Source organism: Phyllostomus hastatus, unplaced genomic scaffold (genome assembly GCF_019186645.2).
Source record: "Phyllostomus hastatus isolate PE091 unplaced genomic scaffold, TTU_PhHast_1.1 phas_scaffold_78, whole genome shotgun sequence".
Taxonomy (NCBI): Eukaryota; Metazoa; Chordata; class Mammalia; order Chiroptera; family Phyllostomidae; genus Phyllostomus; species Phyllostomus hastatus.
This window is the reverse complement of record NW_025334041.1, coordinates 82885766-82904394: the sequence shown is the minus strand read 5'-3', so window position 1 is coordinate 82904394 and position 18629 is coordinate 82885766. Positions and strand designations below refer to the sequence as shown.

At 49.5% G+C, this 18629-nt stretch overlaps 1 protein-coding gene across 3 annotated transcripts in view; it reads right to left on the bottom strand.

Annotated features, from left to right (window-relative positions):
• The window catches only part of SLC4A5 (solute carrier family 4 member 5), a 100087-nt gene that overhangs the window by 40072 nt on the left and 41386 nt on the right, over nucleotides 1-18629 (bottom strand). For all 3 annotated transcript variants that reach the window (XM_045827471.1, XM_045827469.1, XM_045827470.1), the window contains 6 exons: nucleotides 9355-9515; nucleotides 8379-8534; nucleotides 7022-7117; nucleotides 4096-4151; nucleotides 644-801; nucleotides 124-211 (listed from right to left, as the gene is read on the bottom strand). In XM_045827471.1, the coding sequence (XP_045683427.1) occupies nucleotides 124-211; nucleotides 644-801; nucleotides 4096-4151; nucleotides 7022-7117; nucleotides 8379-8534; nucleotides 9355-9515 (715 nt within the window). The remainder of the gene's footprint in view (nucleotides 1-123; nucleotides 212-643; nucleotides 802-4095; nucleotides 4152-7021; nucleotides 7118-8378; nucleotides 8535-9354; nucleotides 9516-18629) is intronic.

Here is an 18629-nt window from a genome sequence, read left to right as displayed (position 1 = left end):
ACCCTACACACAGCCTGGCCTGCAGTAGGTATTCACATGTGTGGAAGAATGAATGAGTGAAGGTACAGTGCCTGATTCAGGAGCCATGGCATTCAGGAGTGCACATTTCTCGTCACCACTCACATCGTCTACCATGAGCGTGGCAATGGCGCGGCCGATTTCATTGTAGGACTTTGCTCTCCCACAAGGTCCCAGCAGTATGAACAGAAATCTGCAAAGTTGGAGGAGGAGGAGGAGGAGGAAGGTGAGAAGGAAAAATGGAAGCAGGTAAAGAGAAGGGTTCTCTGGCTCCAAACAATATCCATTCTTAATTTATTAACTGGCTACAAGTGTGTCCCTTCCCTCTTTTGACTCCCATGTTTGCTTTGGAGAGACGGTCCCTCTCCACTCCCACCCGCTGCCCCTTGAGCATCCTCACCAACAGCCTACCCAACAGCATCTCTCCTGCAGCTGGCTCCTGCTTTAAGAGTGATTATTACACATACACTCTCTAAAACTCTTGCCTACTCAACATTTCCCTCCCCAGCCAATGACCTAACTGTCCTTTTAGGCTTTAGGGCTGTCTCCACCAGCACTGTGTGCTGACTGGGTGGACAGCTACTCCCTAAGCACAGGTGTGGTGGCAGATTTCAGTGGCCCTCACCTGGTGGGGACGGGCACCTCAGTCACGCCTCCCAGCATGGCCGACTGGATGAGACGCACGAAGGCGATGAAGGGCTGGTCCAGGAAGTCCACCTCCCCCACGAGCACATTGGAGGCTTCTGAGTCCTTGGGGATCTTCTTCATGAATTTGTTTTTCCGCTGGTCATGGAGTGAAAATGAGGTTCCCATAGATACTCACAGGCAGGGGTTTCAGCCCTCACTCCCTCACCCGCCTTCGGATTGCTGCGGAGACCTAACTTTGAAAACTTCTCCAAGCCTTTCTCAAGAGACTCAAAGAAATAATCACTCTCCCCCATTCTGCAGAGGAAGACATTCCCAGGGACCAACTACACCTCTGTAGATGGGCAGGAACAGGCAATGACTTGATCCCTAAGATGTTCTTTGACAGGTAAAAAATTTGCTCAAATCCAGTGTGAGCCGAGGGGTCAGAGGAGAGAGCTCCAGGCTCATCCCCTAGCCTCTGCGGCTCCAGCAGACAGAGTCTTGGCTCTTAGATGCAGCCCCCACCCCTCCCTCTAGGCCTTCACCTTGGGTGGCTGAGGAAGGAATGGGTCCCCTTCTGATGGCCAGGGCAGATGCACTTTTTTTCCCCTTTGCCACCTGCTTCCTCACTGACAGGAACCCCTGGACCACACCTCTAAGTCTGTGGGAGACTCCCAGGCCCCCAAGTCACCAGCAGGGAACCTCCCAGGAAACTCATAGCTTCTGAGACTTTACAGCTGAGACTGTCCAGGTGCCCTCTCGCCTGTCCGTTCAGGGCAGGAAGGTCAAATGGACAGAGCAAGTGGCATCTGACGGGAGAGGCGCTGGAGACAAGCCCTCTTCCCATCAGTGGGAAGCTTATTTCTGCTGTCTGTGTTTATGACCCGGTTCCTAGGGTGAGACACCGACTCCTCCTGAGTCCTCCTTCACGATGGAGATGCCCCGGGGTGGTCGCACACAAGCTGAGAGCTTAGGATGTACTCGTTTTGCAGACTGCTTTCCCCTGGGGCAGCACAGGGATGCACACCACAGGACAGAGATAGCTTTGCAGCGAGCTGGTGGAGAGGAAGTGTGGGTGAGGGCAGGGCAGGTGGAAGTCCACAGTGGCCAAAGAAGGTGGGAAGGGCCTGGAAGGTGGAGGTGAGAGCTCCAGAGAGACCCTGTGGACGCTGAGTCTGCCACCCACTCCCCCGTGGGCTCTCCTGTGGGCACAGAAATGTCTGTTTCTCGTGAGCTCAGAGAAGACACAGGCTCTCTGTGTCACTCTCTGCACTGAGGGGGTCAGCTGTGGGCATGGGCACGGCCAGTGGGCCCAGAGCCGTTCTCGGGTTCCCTCACAGTGGGCGAGCTATACACTGGGCTGGGCGGCCTCCCAGCGTGAGAAAAGGCACATGAGCGAGGGCTGCACCCTTATAATCTTTTAAATCCAATCAAAAATTAAAACTCTCTACAGCCACCCAGGCAGCAACCTCAAGGACTCAAACACAGTGAGAACAGGCAAGGGCAGGGGTTAACAGGAAGGCCGGAGCCCCCACAACTCAGAAAGTCCCTTTGTCCCAGCGCAGTCAGCTGATTCATTAGCAGTGGTCTTCAGGATGGAGGTTTGGTGGGTGGGGGCAGCCGAGGACCTCGCTTGCACTGTGCCCACAGCATCAGGTGGGGAGCAGGTCCAGGGGACAAGAGGTGGGGGCGGCAGGAGTGCCCTGGAGAGCAGGGCTTTGCAGCACACAAGGCTTTGGGGCCGCCCAACAAGCACGCTCATAACCCAGGAGGGAGCGGACCTGAGATGGGGCCCTGGTCCTCCCTTGCTGGTGGTGACATGTTTGTTTAGGAGCCAGGTCTGGGTGGTGACATCCCAGAAATGGGCCATGCTGCTGTTCTGGCTGCCCTGGCTTGACCACAGTCTGGACCAGGTCCCTGTTGACCTCACTTCCGGAACCCATGGGGAGTCTGCTCCGGCTCTGCCGAGTGCCTGCACACGGCTCTGCTGCCTGAATCCGCCCTCTGCTCCCTGGGAACCTGCCCAGGGCAGTTATGGGGCTGTGACAAGTCTGCAGAGCAACTGCCTCCGGCCTTGAACCTGAAGAGTGCCCACTGGCAGACAAGCTGCTGCTCCCACAAGCCACTGCTGCTACAAATACTGAGAAGCAGCATGACCTGGTCAGTTAGAAGAGCAGGACCTTGGATGCAGGACTCTGATCCCTGAATCAAGGCAGCATTGCCTGAGAAAGCAACAGCTAGCATTCTTCTTACCTCTTAGACGTCTATTAAAATAGGTTGTGAATGACCTTGACTAGGCAGCACTTCCTTATCATGGCTCCACTGCCTGTGTGCTTGACTGAACCCAAGTGGGGATCTTCTCTAAATAACATCCCAGAATACTTGTTCCTCAGTCACTTCCAAATTAAGAGCTCTGGAGGCAGACTGCCTGGGTCACACCGTGGTTCTGCCATGCTTCAGCCACAAGAACTTGGGCATGTTATTCACCTGCTTCAAGCCTCATGTTCTCGGTAAACTGGAGATGATGGTAGTGCCTGCACAACTCACAGAAAACACTTGGCCTGGTGTGGTGCATGCAGTGTGTGGGTTTCAAATGTTAGTTGATGCAGTTACTGTTGTTAGTTTGTTATTTTGGCCATCAAAGGGCCCTTGGGACCCTGATATGAGGGACTGCTTTTGTTTTGCCTGCCACCAAACTTGGGGTGCCTTGGAGGCTAGGCCTTCACCCAAGTACCTGAGAAGTCCTCACCAAATTTCTGGTTTCTTTCATTGCCTTCTTCCTACTCCTGGGGCCAAAGCGAGGGGCCCGTGATGGTCTCTGCAGGGGCTGGAATTGAGGGAAGCTCCTCTGGGCTTCCCCCAGTGGCACAGTCACAGGGTCCTGGGTTGTGGGCCTTAGAACATGGACTCGGCCTGTTTGTAGGATTCTGATCTCACCAAGAGATTGCAGCCAAGCTGGTGGGGGATTGGAACTGCTTCTTCCTGGCCCAGCCAAGGAGGAGACTCGCTGCCAGGTAGTCCAACTGACTTGCTATCACCACTGTCCCCACAGGGAGGCCCCTCTGCCGATCTCTACCAGCCCAGATCTCCACTCCATCTTTCAAGGTACTCCGTGTCACACAGAAGGTGAAACTCAGTGTCTGGTCTTCTCTCTCCAACAGATCCTGAGCTCAGAGACAGCTGGCACTTACCTGACCATGCTCCTCTGCCCCTCACGCCTCTCCGGGCCCAGCACAGAGCCAGTACTTGGGGCTCAGTCAATACCCACGGGATGGCGTGGGCAGCATCATCAAGGCAGCCCAGAGCCCCTCCCCAGACCCTGCGCCCTTCCTGGAGACTTCCGCCCCTTCCTGAGATTGGAGTCCTGCCCACAGGGGCTCCCTGCCCGTGAAACCAAAGGCTTCATCCTCCCAGGCCCTTCGCTGCAGCCCAGTGCAGGGGCTTTACTACCTGGTCAGTGTTCGGGGTGCGAGAAATATCATTCATGCTTCTGCTCTGGGCATGACCTAGGAGAGAAGGGAAGAAGGTCCATCAGGGGAAGCTGAGCTCTCACAGGTCTTCCCCCTTTGATGCTTACACGGGCCTCTCTCGTCTTCATAACCACGAAAAGAACCACCCCCCAAACCTGCAGCCCCTTGAGTGAGCCTCTGCTCTCTTTTCCTCTCTTCGGTGGCAGCTTTCTTTATTTTTTTATGTGACTTGTTTTAAAACTCTTTTTTTAATCATCACCGAAGGATATATTTTATTGGTTTTTCAGAGAAAGAGAGACAGAGAGAGACCAATGTGAGAGAGAAACATCTATTGGTTTTCTCTGTACATGACCCGACTGGGGATCAAACCCATAACTTAGGTATGTGCCCTGACTGGGGATTGAACCTGCATCTTTTGGTGTACAGGACGATGCTCCAACTGATCGAGCCACCTGGCCAGGGCAATGGCAGCTTTCTTAAAAGAGCTACTTCTTCCCTCTCACTCCTCAGTCTGCTGTGTCCTCATCTGAACCCTCCACCCCCATCCCTCCGTCCTGGGCAGAGAACACCTTTCTGAGCAGAGGCCAAGTTGTCTGCTCTGTGCCAGGCCCTGGGGCTGGGGGGTAGGGACACAGACACATTATCAGGTGAAGTCCCAGGTGTCACTGAGCTTGGACTCTGTTGGAGAGAGATGAGTTTCACCTCTGTCCTCCATGACCCACGTGAGTCTTTAAAGATGGCTAGGGACTGGGGTGGCAGAGGGAGGAAAAGTGGGTTTCCCACGGGGAGAACAGTGGTGGTGGCTTATTTGAGCTGCCCAATAGTTCTCCACTTTGGTTAAGGCAGGAGATGGTCACCCAGGTCCAGGGGACGCTCTCAGGCCTGTGGAGTCTTGGTTTTCTGTGGCTCCCCTCCTCTTATTTCCATCCAGTATCCCCTCCTGCTGGGCTCTCCTGAGGGTCTTGTTTTGCCCCCACTCCCTCCAAAGGCTTTAACTCCCTCCACCCTTGGCCAGTCACACCGCCCCTCTCACTTCCACGCCCCCACCTTGGCGGAGGATGCCCAAGTGGGGTCTCCAGTCCAGATCTCTCTCCTGAGCTCCAGACTCCTCTGGCACCTCACCTGGGAAACAACTCATCGTCTCCCACCAAATGACTCCCCCACAGACTCCACCCAGTGCCCCGCCCTCTCATCCAGGGACAATCAGAGCAGAGATGGACTCCCCTTTTTCCTCACCTCCTCCCCCCAGTCATCAGCTCCCACCTCGACCTTCCCTCAGTTCTTGCTCTCGTAGCCCCAAGGCTCAGGCAAGTGACCCCTCCTCACTGAGCTCTTCCGGGTGCCCCCTCAGTACGGGGCAGCTGCATACAATGCTGTAGTCCCTTATTCATGCCTTTTATCTGGGTCCCCACCCCTGCAGCACAGCAGGGGCGACCTCACACACTGAATAAGTAAGCAGAAGGCTGTCTGTCCTGAAGACAATCGCTGCCCGCTGACTGCCGCCCCCTGGCATCCCTACGTGGAATAACCAAGTCCCGGGGGGCAGAACTGAGAGGACCCTGGGTCACTGAGAGCAGGGAAAAAAGCCTGTGGCAAACTGCAGCTGAGGCTCAGGCACGGGCCACATCTCCTCCCAAGTCATCCCTCAGGCCTGGGAGGGGCACAGCCCTGGGTTGTGCTTGTTCATGTCTTGGCATTTCAGTAAAAGTATTTAAAGGAAAATAGGATTGCTATTTTTACACCACCTCTCCTTTTCATTTTCAAGTTCCTTCTTCTCCTTGCCTTACAGCTCACCTGTCCTGTTCATCCCCGATGGACTGCCTGAAAATGCCCCGTCTGCAGCCAGGCACCTCACAAGCCCCCTCCCAATTCCCGGCACTCAGGGGGCTGTGGCGGCCAGCGTTTTATTGTCTTGATGGCAAGAGACTATCCCCCAGTGACAGGAACATTCTCTGTCCAGGGGGAAAGTAACTCACCTGCTTTTAATTCTGTTTCTAGGAGGGCTTCTTACCAAAACCAGGGCTAACAATCAGTTTGATGAAAACAAAGGTAGGACCCTGGCTGGTGTGGCTCAGTGAACTGAGTGCCAGCCTGCAGACCGAAAGGTTGCCGGTTCGATTCCCAGTCAGCACACATGCCTGGGTTGTGGGCCAGGTCCCCACCCAGTTGGAGGCGCACGAGAGGCAAACAATCAATCTTTTTCTTACACATAGATGTTTCTCTCCCTCTTTCTTCTTCCCCCCTCCCTAAAAATAAATAAAATATTAAAAAAAAAATAAAGGCAGGGAGACTAAGATTCTATTGCCTAACACATAGGATGTGGTATTACGTCAGGACTTAATAGTGTTGCATTTTTTCAGAAGAATGGTACAGAAAACTGTAGTAGATTAGGCTCTGAGAGCGGACCAGGCCAGATATTACGGGAAAGTTACAGCTTTCCCGAAGTCGTCCCTGTCAGGATGGGCGGGGTAGGACAAAATGACGGTTGGACTACAACCCGGAAGGGGCGGCTGACGTCAACCAGGGCACGAGGGGAACCGCCAATAATATGTTGCCGCTCTGTTCACAAGGGACCAATCCTCAGCCCCCACAGAAAGCCAACCCAGAATAAAACCCCGCCATTGTCCCTGCTCGGCCAGACTTCTTTGGCCCCCTTTCTCTAGACCAGAGAACCTCGCCTGGAAGCGCAAACTCCATTAAAAAGCTTTATACTGCCTAACTTTGTGGCTGATTAGCATTTATTCCTCAGAGCCTAAGAAAACCTTTCAGTCCTGAGAATTCTAGATGGATCTGGCTTTATCTCCTCTGCCTTTGAAAGTGTGTGAAAGATGACACCCCCCAGCTGCGACAGCCCCAACGAGGCTGTCATGAAGAAGCTGTGGCACAGTGGCAGTGGATGCACTCACACAGGCGGCCGTAGTTCGTGCTTTGCCGCACCCTCAGGTCCTCGGTGGAGCGGCGTAGGCTGGGGCCAGCGGGCGGGCTCCGGGCCGGGCTTCGATCTGGGAGGAAGAACAGAGGTGGTTTGCTTCAGCAGCCTGGCTGGACTGCACTGCCTCTCTTGTTAATGTGGTTCACAATTTATGGTCATTTCACCTAAATAAAGTTGGGCTACAAGACCTGTCTCTTCTCCTTCCAGTAGAAAGTCTGGTTTTGGTTGTTTTGTCCTTGTTTGGGGGGCTTTTTTTGGAGCAAGTTAGTAGTCTGAACAAGATTAGAGAAAATATCTATACTGCTGAAAGTGAGGTAGACAACCAATTGCTTAAATAGATACAGGTGTTGCAGGTGGCCTGGCTTCATCCATTTACTTGCTATGTGACCTCAAGGAAGTCACTTAACCTCTCTGTGCCCAAGCTCCTCATTTGTAAAATGGGGATGATGGGAATGGTACCTAGTCACAGGGTCATTGTGAGGATGAAGTGAGTTAACATGCTTCAGTGCTGGGACGTGGTAAGAGCTGAGTATGTATCTGCTGTTACGATACTCTAACCGCTCCCCCATTTCAAATGGTTCATCTAAAGAGATCCCTCAAGGCTCCTTATGGAGCAACTTTATCATCCTTGTTCTGCTCACTGCATTTATCTGACAAGTCCAGCAAGGCTAGTGTCTGGCCTTCACGACTCTGGGGTGTCGGGCTGCAGGACTGAGACATGTGAAGGGAACAAGCCACTCTCCCTAGTGGCCCCCATCTCTGCCAGTCAGCATGACGGCAGCTGCCAGACTTGCCCGTCCTGGCACCTGGACATGACCCAGCCCCTTCTACCATCCTGATGTGCTTCACTTTCTGCCGAGGCTCCTGGCTCCTCTTGGGGGGTCCAGTGGGAAAAACCCAGCCCTTCCCACAAGCACCCCATCTCCACAGCATTTTGCCACCCAGACTGCACGTGAGAATCTCCTGGGGATCTTTCTTAACTCCCGGTTCCCAGGCCACACCCCAGGCCAGTGGCATACAACTCTCCAGGGTGGGGCCTAGACATTAGGACACATTTCATATCCCCAGGTGACTGAGAATCAACTGTTCCTAGAAATGGTTCTGCTCTGCTCGTGGGGACAACGTTGGGGTGTGGCTGGGGTCCCTGAAGGCCTGATAGAGAAGGAGGCTAAGGAACCCCCAGAACCTCAGAGTTTCTCCAGGATTGTGAAGTCCGGGAAGCTTCCAAGTTGCCAAGACTCTACCGTCACTGATGTGCGCTCACCCAAGCACCAGGGCCCGAGAGCAGCCCCCCGCGGGCCCAAGGCCCAGCAGCCTGTGGCCGGACTCACTGGTGGTGGAGGAGACCGACTTCCCGATGTCGACCAAGGAGCGGTGGATGGGCTTTTTGGTTTGGTGACGGTGTTTCCTCAAGAGGACGTAGCTGACCCTCTCCCGGAGCTCCGGCCGCAGAAGGCCATCCTCAATTTGCTTCTCAATGACGTCATCTAAGTGGGAAGCAAACATGCTTCATCTGTCCCTCCGCGTGGGACACAGTGACCAGGGGTGTGGGGGTTTTCAGTTTCGTCTCTTATTTGTGGGATTAAAAGTGAGCCAAAGGAGGCTGGGGATGTGGAAATAGTCCCGGCTTTGCCACAAACTATTGAAACTTGGGCAAATCACGAACCCCCGGGCTCCTCAGATGTAAAAGGCTGTATGCGTGCACGTGTTTGCGCACTTATGTGGGTGTGTGTTTTCGTGTGGAGAATTCTCTGCTCTATCAATTCTATTGTCAAATACACATAAAAGTACCCTAGAAGCACAAAATACTGTGTTAATTGGTTTTAGTCTTAACATGAATTCTCTTTAGGCAAGTATCTTGGGCAAAACAATTCTGGCAAAATTGAATGTGCTAGAGAGCAAATTCACAAAAAGTCCTAGGAATAAGGCAAGCCAGCCCCTCCCTTTGCCACTCCACTAAATGAGGGCTAGTTTCCTAAAGATGAAGGATGATTCATGCACCCTGACCAGAAACAGGTTGCCATGGCAACGGGTATCTCGGACCACACTAAGAAGCCCCTCCTCCCTTTTGCTGCAGTGCCAAACGGTATTTCCTACCGAGGCTGATCTTTTCCTCCTTTGGAACTCTACATGGGACTGAAATTTAGAGCGACTGATTTGCGTTGTGAGCATCCAACCCAAAGCCTGGTCTCTGCAGAATCAGGTGGGTGTCCGAGGTGAGAATGTCGCCTAGACTGAGGGTGGACCGGAGGCAGGAAGAGGAAGACCTGCCCTGGTTTTCTGGGGCCTCGACAGTCCCTGCCTCACCTATGATCTGTGGCAAGGAGCCACTGTCCAAATCCAGCAGCACCGTTCCCGTCTGCAGGCAGGTCCGCAGCTCGAAGAGGCTGTGTAGGGACAGTGTGGCCACGTGGGGCTTGCTCCAGCGCTCGCCTCCTTCCTCCACCTTTTCTTCAAACTTTATCCACCTAGAAGGGGTAAGGATGGGCTCAGCAAGGCCATTGTCCTCAGGAGGGGCCCCTAGGTGGGTCTCCTCAGGAGAGGGGCGTTGGCTTGCAAGTTATTCAATGCAGGATGTTGGGGCATTGGTTCTAGGCTCACAGGTGGAGGATCTCTCAGGGACCCCCTCACTCTGTCCCCCACTCCTCCTGATGCTGTCATGCTCCGGGCAAAGTGGTATCCCAAGAATGACCGTAAATGGGCATGAGGAATCTTTTGGGTGGAGGTGAGAATGTTCTAAATTTGGATTTGGTTATGGTTGCACAACTTTGCACTAAAAGTCATTTAACTCTACACTTAAAATAAGAGAACTTTATGCTCTTTTATAACAACAAAGCTGTTAAAAAAGTTCCAGCTGGAACCTGGCAACCTAGGGTTGGTCATGCGTGTGTTCAGCGTCTCCTTTACCGGGTGTGGAGCAGGGAAGGCATGTCCTAACAAAAATATTTCCCCCCCCCCAGGCTCTACCGAAGGACCTGAGGTTTCTAAGCATCTGCGCTGGATTTTGGCCCTGAAAATTCTGGTTAAAATACAAATGCCATTGGAGAAAGAGAAGAAATTAAGCGGAGGGTGTGCAGAAGTTGCCCTTTTTTCGTAGGCTGGCTGGAGGGGGCCCAGTGGGAAAGCCCTGTGCAGAGGTAGCATTGGTCTATCTTCCCCTGCAGAGGGCAGCACTGGACCGCCCAGAGCGGGTCAGCTAGCTCAGCTTTGTAAGACGTCAGCCCCAAATTAGTGGGAAGCTTCAAGCTAGTCCAATAAAAATTCCCAGGGAGGATTTTTTGGACCATGACTATTAATTCTAAAGTTTCTCTGAAAAAGATAATATCTGAGAATTGTGGGGGAAATCTAAAAAAAGGAGAAGAATGGGGATGAGATATGCTTCTAGTAGATTAAAAAAAAAAACTTGCTTAAAAGCTTCAGTCATTAAATCAATGTAGTTCCAGACCAGATATAGACAAAGGGATCATGGGACGACAGTCCAGAAACAGACCCGGACCCCATGGAAATGTGGGTGTTGATGGAGGAGCTGTTTAAAAGATGACCAACCTAAAAATAAAATAGTGACTTCTCACCAAATACAATATTAAATTGCACGTGGATGAAAACCTAAATGTAAAAATAAATCTATAATGGAATGTTACTGCTTTAAAAAGGAGCTTAAAAAAGGAAGGAAATTCTGACATAGGCCATAGATGAAACTTCAAGATATTGTGCTAGCTGAAATAAGCCAGTCATAAAAGACAAATAATGGACGATTCCATTTACGTGAGGGACCTAGAGTAGTCAGGTTCATAGAGCAGAAGTAGAATGGGGCGCGGGAGGGGGAGGGGCAGTTCCTGTGTAAGGGGCGCAGTTTCAGTTCTGCGAGATGGAAGATTCCGGAGATTGGCGGTCTTGGAGGCCACGCAACACTGCGAACGCACTCACTGCCACTGATTGTGCGCATAAAGACGGCTGTAGTATTGGAGGGTATACCGGTTATGTATTTTGTACCTCACTAAAAATAAATAAATAGTTCAAAGTCTACAAACAAAAATGCAAATATACTGGAAGAGAATACAGGAGAGTTTTCTTGTATTCCTGACTGTGGAGAAAGACTTCCCATGCAGCATATAAAACCATAAAGAAAAAAGTGAATAGATGTTATGTAAAAATAAACTAAACTAAAACTTCTATGTAACAAAATAAGGCAAAGTTCAAAGAAATATAACATCCTTGGAAAATATTGGCAACAAGTAGGGCATCAAAGGACTGATGTTTATAATATAACAAAGCTCCTTCACATCAGTAAGAAAAATTCAAATTATGCAACTGAAAGTGAACAATTCTGAAAAGAAACAAAAATGGCCAATAAACATGAAAAGATGCTCAAGCTTACTAGTAATTAAAGACATTTAAATTACTGCAAATTAAATGCCATTTTTACCTCTCATATTGGCAAAAAGTAAAAAGACTAACAACTTCCTGTGTTGCTGAAAATGGGGGGATGAGCACTCAGTTACTGGGTGTGTGTGTATAGTATATGCATATACAGTATATGTGTGTATGCCTATATGTATGTACACACTATATGTAGGGTGTTTAAATTTTTTATTGATTTTAGAGGGAGAGAAAGAAAAAGATAAAGGAACATCAATTTGTTTTTTCACTTACTTATGCTTTCATTGGTTGATTTTTGTGTGTTCCCTGAGTGGGGATCAAACCCACAACCTTGGTGTATCAGGATGATGCTCTAACCCACTAAGCTACTCTACGAGGGCCACTATACACATGCAGTATGTTTACACTATACTAGCTGTGCAGCCTTCTTGGTGTGGGGAATTGGGCAGCCTCTTTCAACGTTAGCGTGCACGTTTGTTGACCCAGTGGTTCCATTTCTGGGAGATGATCACAGGCCTGTTGGCACACATCTGCACCCAGTAATGTGTGAACCAGGGTGTTCATTAGAGCTTTGCCCGCGGTGAAGAACTGGACACCACCAGTTTTCAGTAGAGTCATGGTCACATCCACGCTCTATGTGCATGCTGCCAGATCCCCCTCAGAGGTAGAGTCTGAGGATGAATTGCAGGCTGACAGGATAGACAATGCCATCGCATCATGAAGCACACACACCTGTGCATGTGTGCACATGTGTCTGGAAATGCTCAGCAGAAAGTTTGGAAGGATACTTGTCAAATGGTTAACAATGGTTACTGCTGAGGATAGGATGGAGACCTCGGGAGGGGGGATTTAAGAGACTTGCACTCTGTTCAGATAATTAGAGCGCAGCCTGTGCAGTTAGGTGGCCAGGTTTCAAACCCCAGCTCCATCATCCACTAGCTGTGGACCATGGGCGAGTTACTTCATCTCTCCTCACCTTCATTTTCTTCAGTAGATGGCAATGAGAGCATGCCCGGCACACAATGCACATGCTGTTAGTGTTAAGTGTTGAGCGTAAAAACAACAAATATTGCTTGTGTGATTTTATAAACAATAAAAAGATAAGAAGGTAAAAGCATTCGGGGCTCTACCAACCAGAAAACCAGAAAAAGGCATTTCAATAACCATCACTGTAAATCTGTGTGTGTGTGAACACATAGACACACACAGGCACACACATGGATGCACACACATGTGTGCACGCACAATTTACATTACTGACACCATAAGGCATAACAACTAATGGCCATCCTTTCATGTTTATTAAATTCCTATCATTTTAAAGGCTCTTTGGTATTCTATTGTAGGAATGGACCATAATTGATATGAATAATCCTCACTTGGTGGATATTTATTTAGGTTATTTCTAATTGTTCTTTATTATAAACAAGGCTGGTTTGAATATCCTTGGCCCCTGTCCAATAGTTTCCTTAGGATAAACTCTTGGAGGTGAAATTGCTACATCTGCACATTTCTTAGTATATGACATGTATTTCCAGACTGTTCTCCAGAAACTGTGCCAATTCACACTTCCACCAACGCCCAGGAGACCTTTCTCTTCTCTGAAGTCTCTCAGACTCTAGTATTGCCATTCCTTTTCAGCTTTGCTTAGTTGCTGATTGAAAGATTATATTGTATTTGTGTTCTTTTTGTTACTAGTGGGACTGAACATCATTTCAAGATTCCCTCTTTACACTGTTGTGTGAGTGAGTACTTTGTATTATCAACATTTAACATCCTAATTCAGTACTTTTATTCGAGACTGGTTAACCAGGTGCCTGGCAGGGCCTTCAGGGCTTGAATGGACTCAGGAGGGAAGGTCTGATTAGAGGAGATTGGGGAGATGACCTGAAACAGGGGGTCTGGAGTGGGGAGAACACAGACAATAGTTTCAATTGCCTTGGAGACCCCTCCAAGATTTGCTGACTGTTTTAAATGGGCAGATCTATTTAGGGGAACTAATTAGATCATTTAAATCTATTTAGATCATTTAAAAAATTTTAGATTTTATTTATTTAACTTTAGAGAGGGAAGGGAGGGATAAAGAGAGAGAGAGAGAGAGAGAGAGAAACATCAGTGTGTGGTTGCTGGGGGTCATGGCCTGGAACCCAGGCATGTACCCTGACTGGGAATTGAACCTGCGACACTTTATTTAGATCATTTAAATTACAGTAGATCCAAGTGTGGATGACACCAATACAAAGTTTTTCTAAAAGTTGTACTAGCATAACTAGAAAGAGCATAACTTCCTTCCTAACATGCAAGGAAGAATTGAGAGGACAAGCTCAAATATTTCTGTCAAGAGGATGCTCACCTTTTCCCTGAGAGCCTTTCTTCTATTCAGCAATCACACTGCCCTTTCCACCCACCCCTCAAAATACACACAACAAATTATCCTGTTGGCTTGTCACCGAAGACCCTGTTGCTCCTCCACAGCCTTACTCCCCGTCCCCAACCCAAAGGTGATGTGTCCCAGTGCAGGGGCCACTTGAGTGGATTTCTCTCTACGCTGTCTCCTAAACATCCTGGGGTACTGCCTCGGGCAGCTCTCTCCACGACATCCCATTCTTCAGCGTTCTGCCTGCAGAAATGCACCTCCACCTGAAAGGAGCAGGGGAGAGCACACCTTCTCCTTCAAACATCCTTTATTAACTCCAGCGAGCAAGGACAGTCGGTCCTCTCTATCTCCCAGGACTTCACTGTTTGCGCTGTGTGAGGCCCATGCAGAAACTAGCTCTGTACACAGACGAGGGCACCAACCCACCCAAGCTGTCTGCAGAAAAACAAAGCTATCTATTCCCAGGTTCAGGGTAATGCCAGAACTAGATTTCTGCTACTGGCATCCCTAACTTGATTTCCAAAAATTCACTTGACAACTTCCAAAATACTTGATGACCTCACTAGGTACACCTCTCCAATCCTCCTTGCAACTATTTGGGGAATCAGGATGTTGAAACGGGGAGTCTGAGACCTGGAGCTCAATTTTGTGTTTTTAGTGGTTACAGCTAGAAGCAGAGCTCACTCTCACCTCGAGTGGAACTTGGAAACATGGGGAACCCAGGACCTGAAACCGTGGTTTTCAACTTTGGCTGCCTATTAGAATTTCCTGGAAAGATTTAAAAATTACTGATGCCTGGATGGTCACCCCATCAGGAGGGTGGCTTGCCCATGGGAGCTCCTAGGTTATGAGACTGCGCCCTGAGGATCGGAGCCCTTGCTCTGTAACCACACAGAACTGTGTGACTAGAGATAGTATGGCCTGTCTGGGATCCCTGCACAGGCGAGCTGCTCTGTGCACACGGGACCCATTCTCCTTACACGTGAGGGGCGTGGTCTCCCCCCCCCCCCCATGGCTCTGAGAACACCGGCAAGAGAGTGGAACTGGAAATCCTAAGCCTCTTTCCTAGCATGGTTGTGCTCTGCTTTCATTTCTTAACCCACATACAAATACCTGTAGGTCTTGTTAAAGTGTGTAATCTGGTTGAGCAGGCCCAGGATGGGGTCCAAGATGCTGCATTTCGGACAAGTACCTGGGTGTGCTGACGCTGCTGGCCGGCAGGCCACCTTCGAGGATCTTAGGGCTATACAGTAGAATGTCCTCTCTCTTCTTTGTTTTTCAGATCTGATCCCTTCTTTCTCCATTGCCTAGCAAGAGTGCCACTTCCTCTAACAGCCTCTCCCAGTTAACCTTCTTATTTCTCCAATAACAAACACCTGAGGCAGGGTTTTCACCTGTAAGCATGCATCAGCATCACCTGAAAGACCGAAAATACCGATGACTAGACCCCACCCCAGAGTTTCTGATTTCATGGGTCTGCATGGATGGGAGGACATTTCTAACAAGAATTTGTTAGAAATACTAACAAGTATTTGGACATTTCTAACAATTTCCCAGGTGATGCTGCTGCTGCTGCCCCAGGGACCACACTTTAAGGACCACTGCCCTGGGGCCCCGGCCAGTGTGGCTCAGTTGGTTGGTGTGTCACCCTGTAACCGAAGGGCTGCAGGTTCGATTTCCTAACAGGACACATGCCTAGGCTGCGGGTTGGAGCCCTGCACTGGGCATGCACCAGAGGCAACCAACCAATCAATGCTTCTCTTGCATCAGTGTTATTCTCGCTCCCTTCCTCTCTCTCTAAAAGCAATGAAAAAATGTCTTCAGGCAAGGGGAAAAAATGCTGTCCTGGGACGATGATTCTTAAACTTGTTTGCTCATACAAATACCTAAAATACTTTTAAAATCTGTAATTCTAGGTTTCACAGACCAATCTACATGAGAATATCTGAATGGGAACCAGGCAACTCTGCTACAGGCTATTGTAGGTGACACTCCTGACCTCTGGGGTTCCGAGGCTAAAATAACAATTATTTGAAGTCAACTTGTTTCCCCATTGTTTGGTATACACAGATGGTTCCTGACTTCCATGCTTCGACTTTCAACTTTTTGACTTTACAATGGTGTGAAGGTGACAGACATTCACTAGAAACCGAACTTCGAATTTATAACTTTGATCTGTTCCCAGACCAGCGACACCGCCCGGTAACCCACTCTCATGCTGCAGGGCGGAAGCAGCGAGCCTCGGCTCCCAGGGAGCCGTGCCCTCACCGAGGGAAATGACCAGTTCACTGTGCACCGTGTGGCCAGCATTTTTTGATATCATGTTCTGTGTTTTCACATCCCATCATGTCCATAAAATGCCCACCAGTGTCTCCTGCTTCTGGTGAAAGAAGAGGGAGGCTCTTCCTCTTGAGATGGTGGCCTGGCTCCAGGTCTGAGCAACATTTACAGTGGGAGGGGCTCAGCCCCAACATTCTGTAGGTTAGGTATGTTAAATGCACTTTAGACTTACAGTATTTTCAACTTATGCATGGAACATAGTCCCATGGTAAGTTGAGGAGCATCTGTACCTGCCTCTCCAAATAGACATCAGGTTTCTCGAGAACAGGGACTCTTTCTTCTCTGGTTCTTTGTGGTCCCTGGCCCATAACAGACCTCATGAAATGCTCGTGCCCTCCTGCTTGAGGGTAACATGGCTGCACTGATTTCTTTGGGGGAAGTCTCGCTATGAGGACATGACTAAAAAAAAGACAGCTCAACAATTGTGGGGTTCAAGTGTGTTTGAAATACTCAGTACAATCTAAGTGTAGTCATCATAGTCTAGTCATGTGGCAGACAGATACGTGAAGGGCAACTGGGCAGCATCTGCCTCCTAAGGGAAGCAGACACCACCGCCTACAAAACAGGCTTGCGAAAACATCAGGCAGGAGCCAGAGGGGCCTGGACCCAACTAGCACTTCAGAGGGAGTACAGGGTCAGGGGCATCTGTTGAATGTGAACACAGGGACACAATGAACAAGATTCGGAGTATGGAGAACCACTCGGGACAAATGATGCCATTTCTTTAGCAATAACAACTGTAGGGGAAACGAAGGAGGAGGGACAGGTAGGTTAAAGGTAACTTAGATGTGTCTCCCAAATGCAATGTGTGGAGCAATCACATTTTTGTAAAAAATGAGATAATCTGGGAAAGATGGATACTGCCTGGATAATTCAATAAAAATAAAAAATACTGTCATTTTTTTAAAAAGACCTGACAGTGCTATTGTGATTGTGATAAAAAGAGGCCTTTACCCAAAAGAATTGAAAACAGGGTCTTGAAGGAGTATGTGTATGTCCATGTTCAAAGCAGCATTATTCATAATAGCTAAAACGTAGAAGCAGCTCAAGTGTCCCCCAGTGGACGAACAGATAAGCAGCATGTGGTATACATGTTCAGTGGAATCTTATCGCATTGTAAAAAGACAGGAAATTATGATATATGCTACAGCATGTGGGAACCTTGGGGACATTGTGTAAAGTAAAACAAGCCAGCCATGAAAGACAAATAGTGTAGGATTCTACTTGCACGAGGCATTCAGAACTGCCCAAATCACAGAGACAGAAAGGTTTCCAGGGGCTGGAGGGAGGCGTGATCGGGGAGTTAGAGTTTGACAGGTGCTGAGGAGAGCTGTGAAGACGGATGGCAGCGATGGCTGCACAACATTTAATGCCACTAAAGTACGTTTAATGCCACTAAAATATACACTTAAAATCATCAAGATGGTCATTTGTGTGTTAAGTATATTTTACTACAGTAAAAACAACTGGTAAAGAAAGAGGCCTTCCTTTGGAGACACACACTAAAATGTTTGCAGCCGGAATGAAACAGGGCCAGGCCTGCGTCGGCACCGGCACCGGCACCAGCACCGGCACCGTTGGCGTGGGGTCTGGGGTGTGGGTGGAGACACATGCAGCCTGCCCACGATGCTGGGTGATGGGCGCGTGGGGGTTCATTCTACCGCATACTACATTTGTATAAATTTGAACTTTCCATTAAAAAGTGTTCAACCCCTTTACAGAATCAATTAAGGAATGGGCTCTTTAAGAAGCCTCTGATCCAAGCCAGGTTTAAACTCTTAGAAGCCTGAATAAATGGTTCATGTCTAATCCCAAGCACCTCACTGCAAAGTGACCTTTATGTCACGGTTGACTTCAAAAAGTGGGGAATTAGAGTTGGAGAACCAGGTCAAGTGGAAAGAAAACCTCTGGGCTGGAAAAGGACTCTCAGGGATTTGGTCTGGGCCAGGCAGGTATCAGCCGCTCCTCTCCCAGCTGAGATGGAGCTAAACAGAACCTCCAAGAGTCACATGTCCCAGAAAGCAGTTCTCTGTCACGCAAGGGGGTCCAGAACTCAGGCCTTTCCTGTGACCAGTAGTAACTCGGTCACAGGAACGATTAGAGGAAGCTGCTGTTCAGTTAATACCAAGAGTGAAGAGAGTGTGTGGGGCAAGCCAGCAGGTACAGCCAAGGCTTCCCAACGCTCAGACCACGGGTGTGGGAACAAGAGGGCAGCTCTGCTTAAAGGAGGATCTGGAAAGGGCCGCACACGAGAGAGCTGAGAGCTAGGTCCTCCCTCAGAGGGAGACTTAAATCATGACCCACACTAACCCTTCCCTGACTGGCTTATGCAGCAGCAGCTTGCAACCTTCGCTGTGTGAGGATCATCTGGGAACTTTTAACACATTCCAACAACCAGGCTGAACCCCAGACCAATGACACCAGAATTTCAGGGGCCTGAGAATCAGACTTCAGTGTTTTTAAAAAGAAGAGCCAGGTCTTTGGG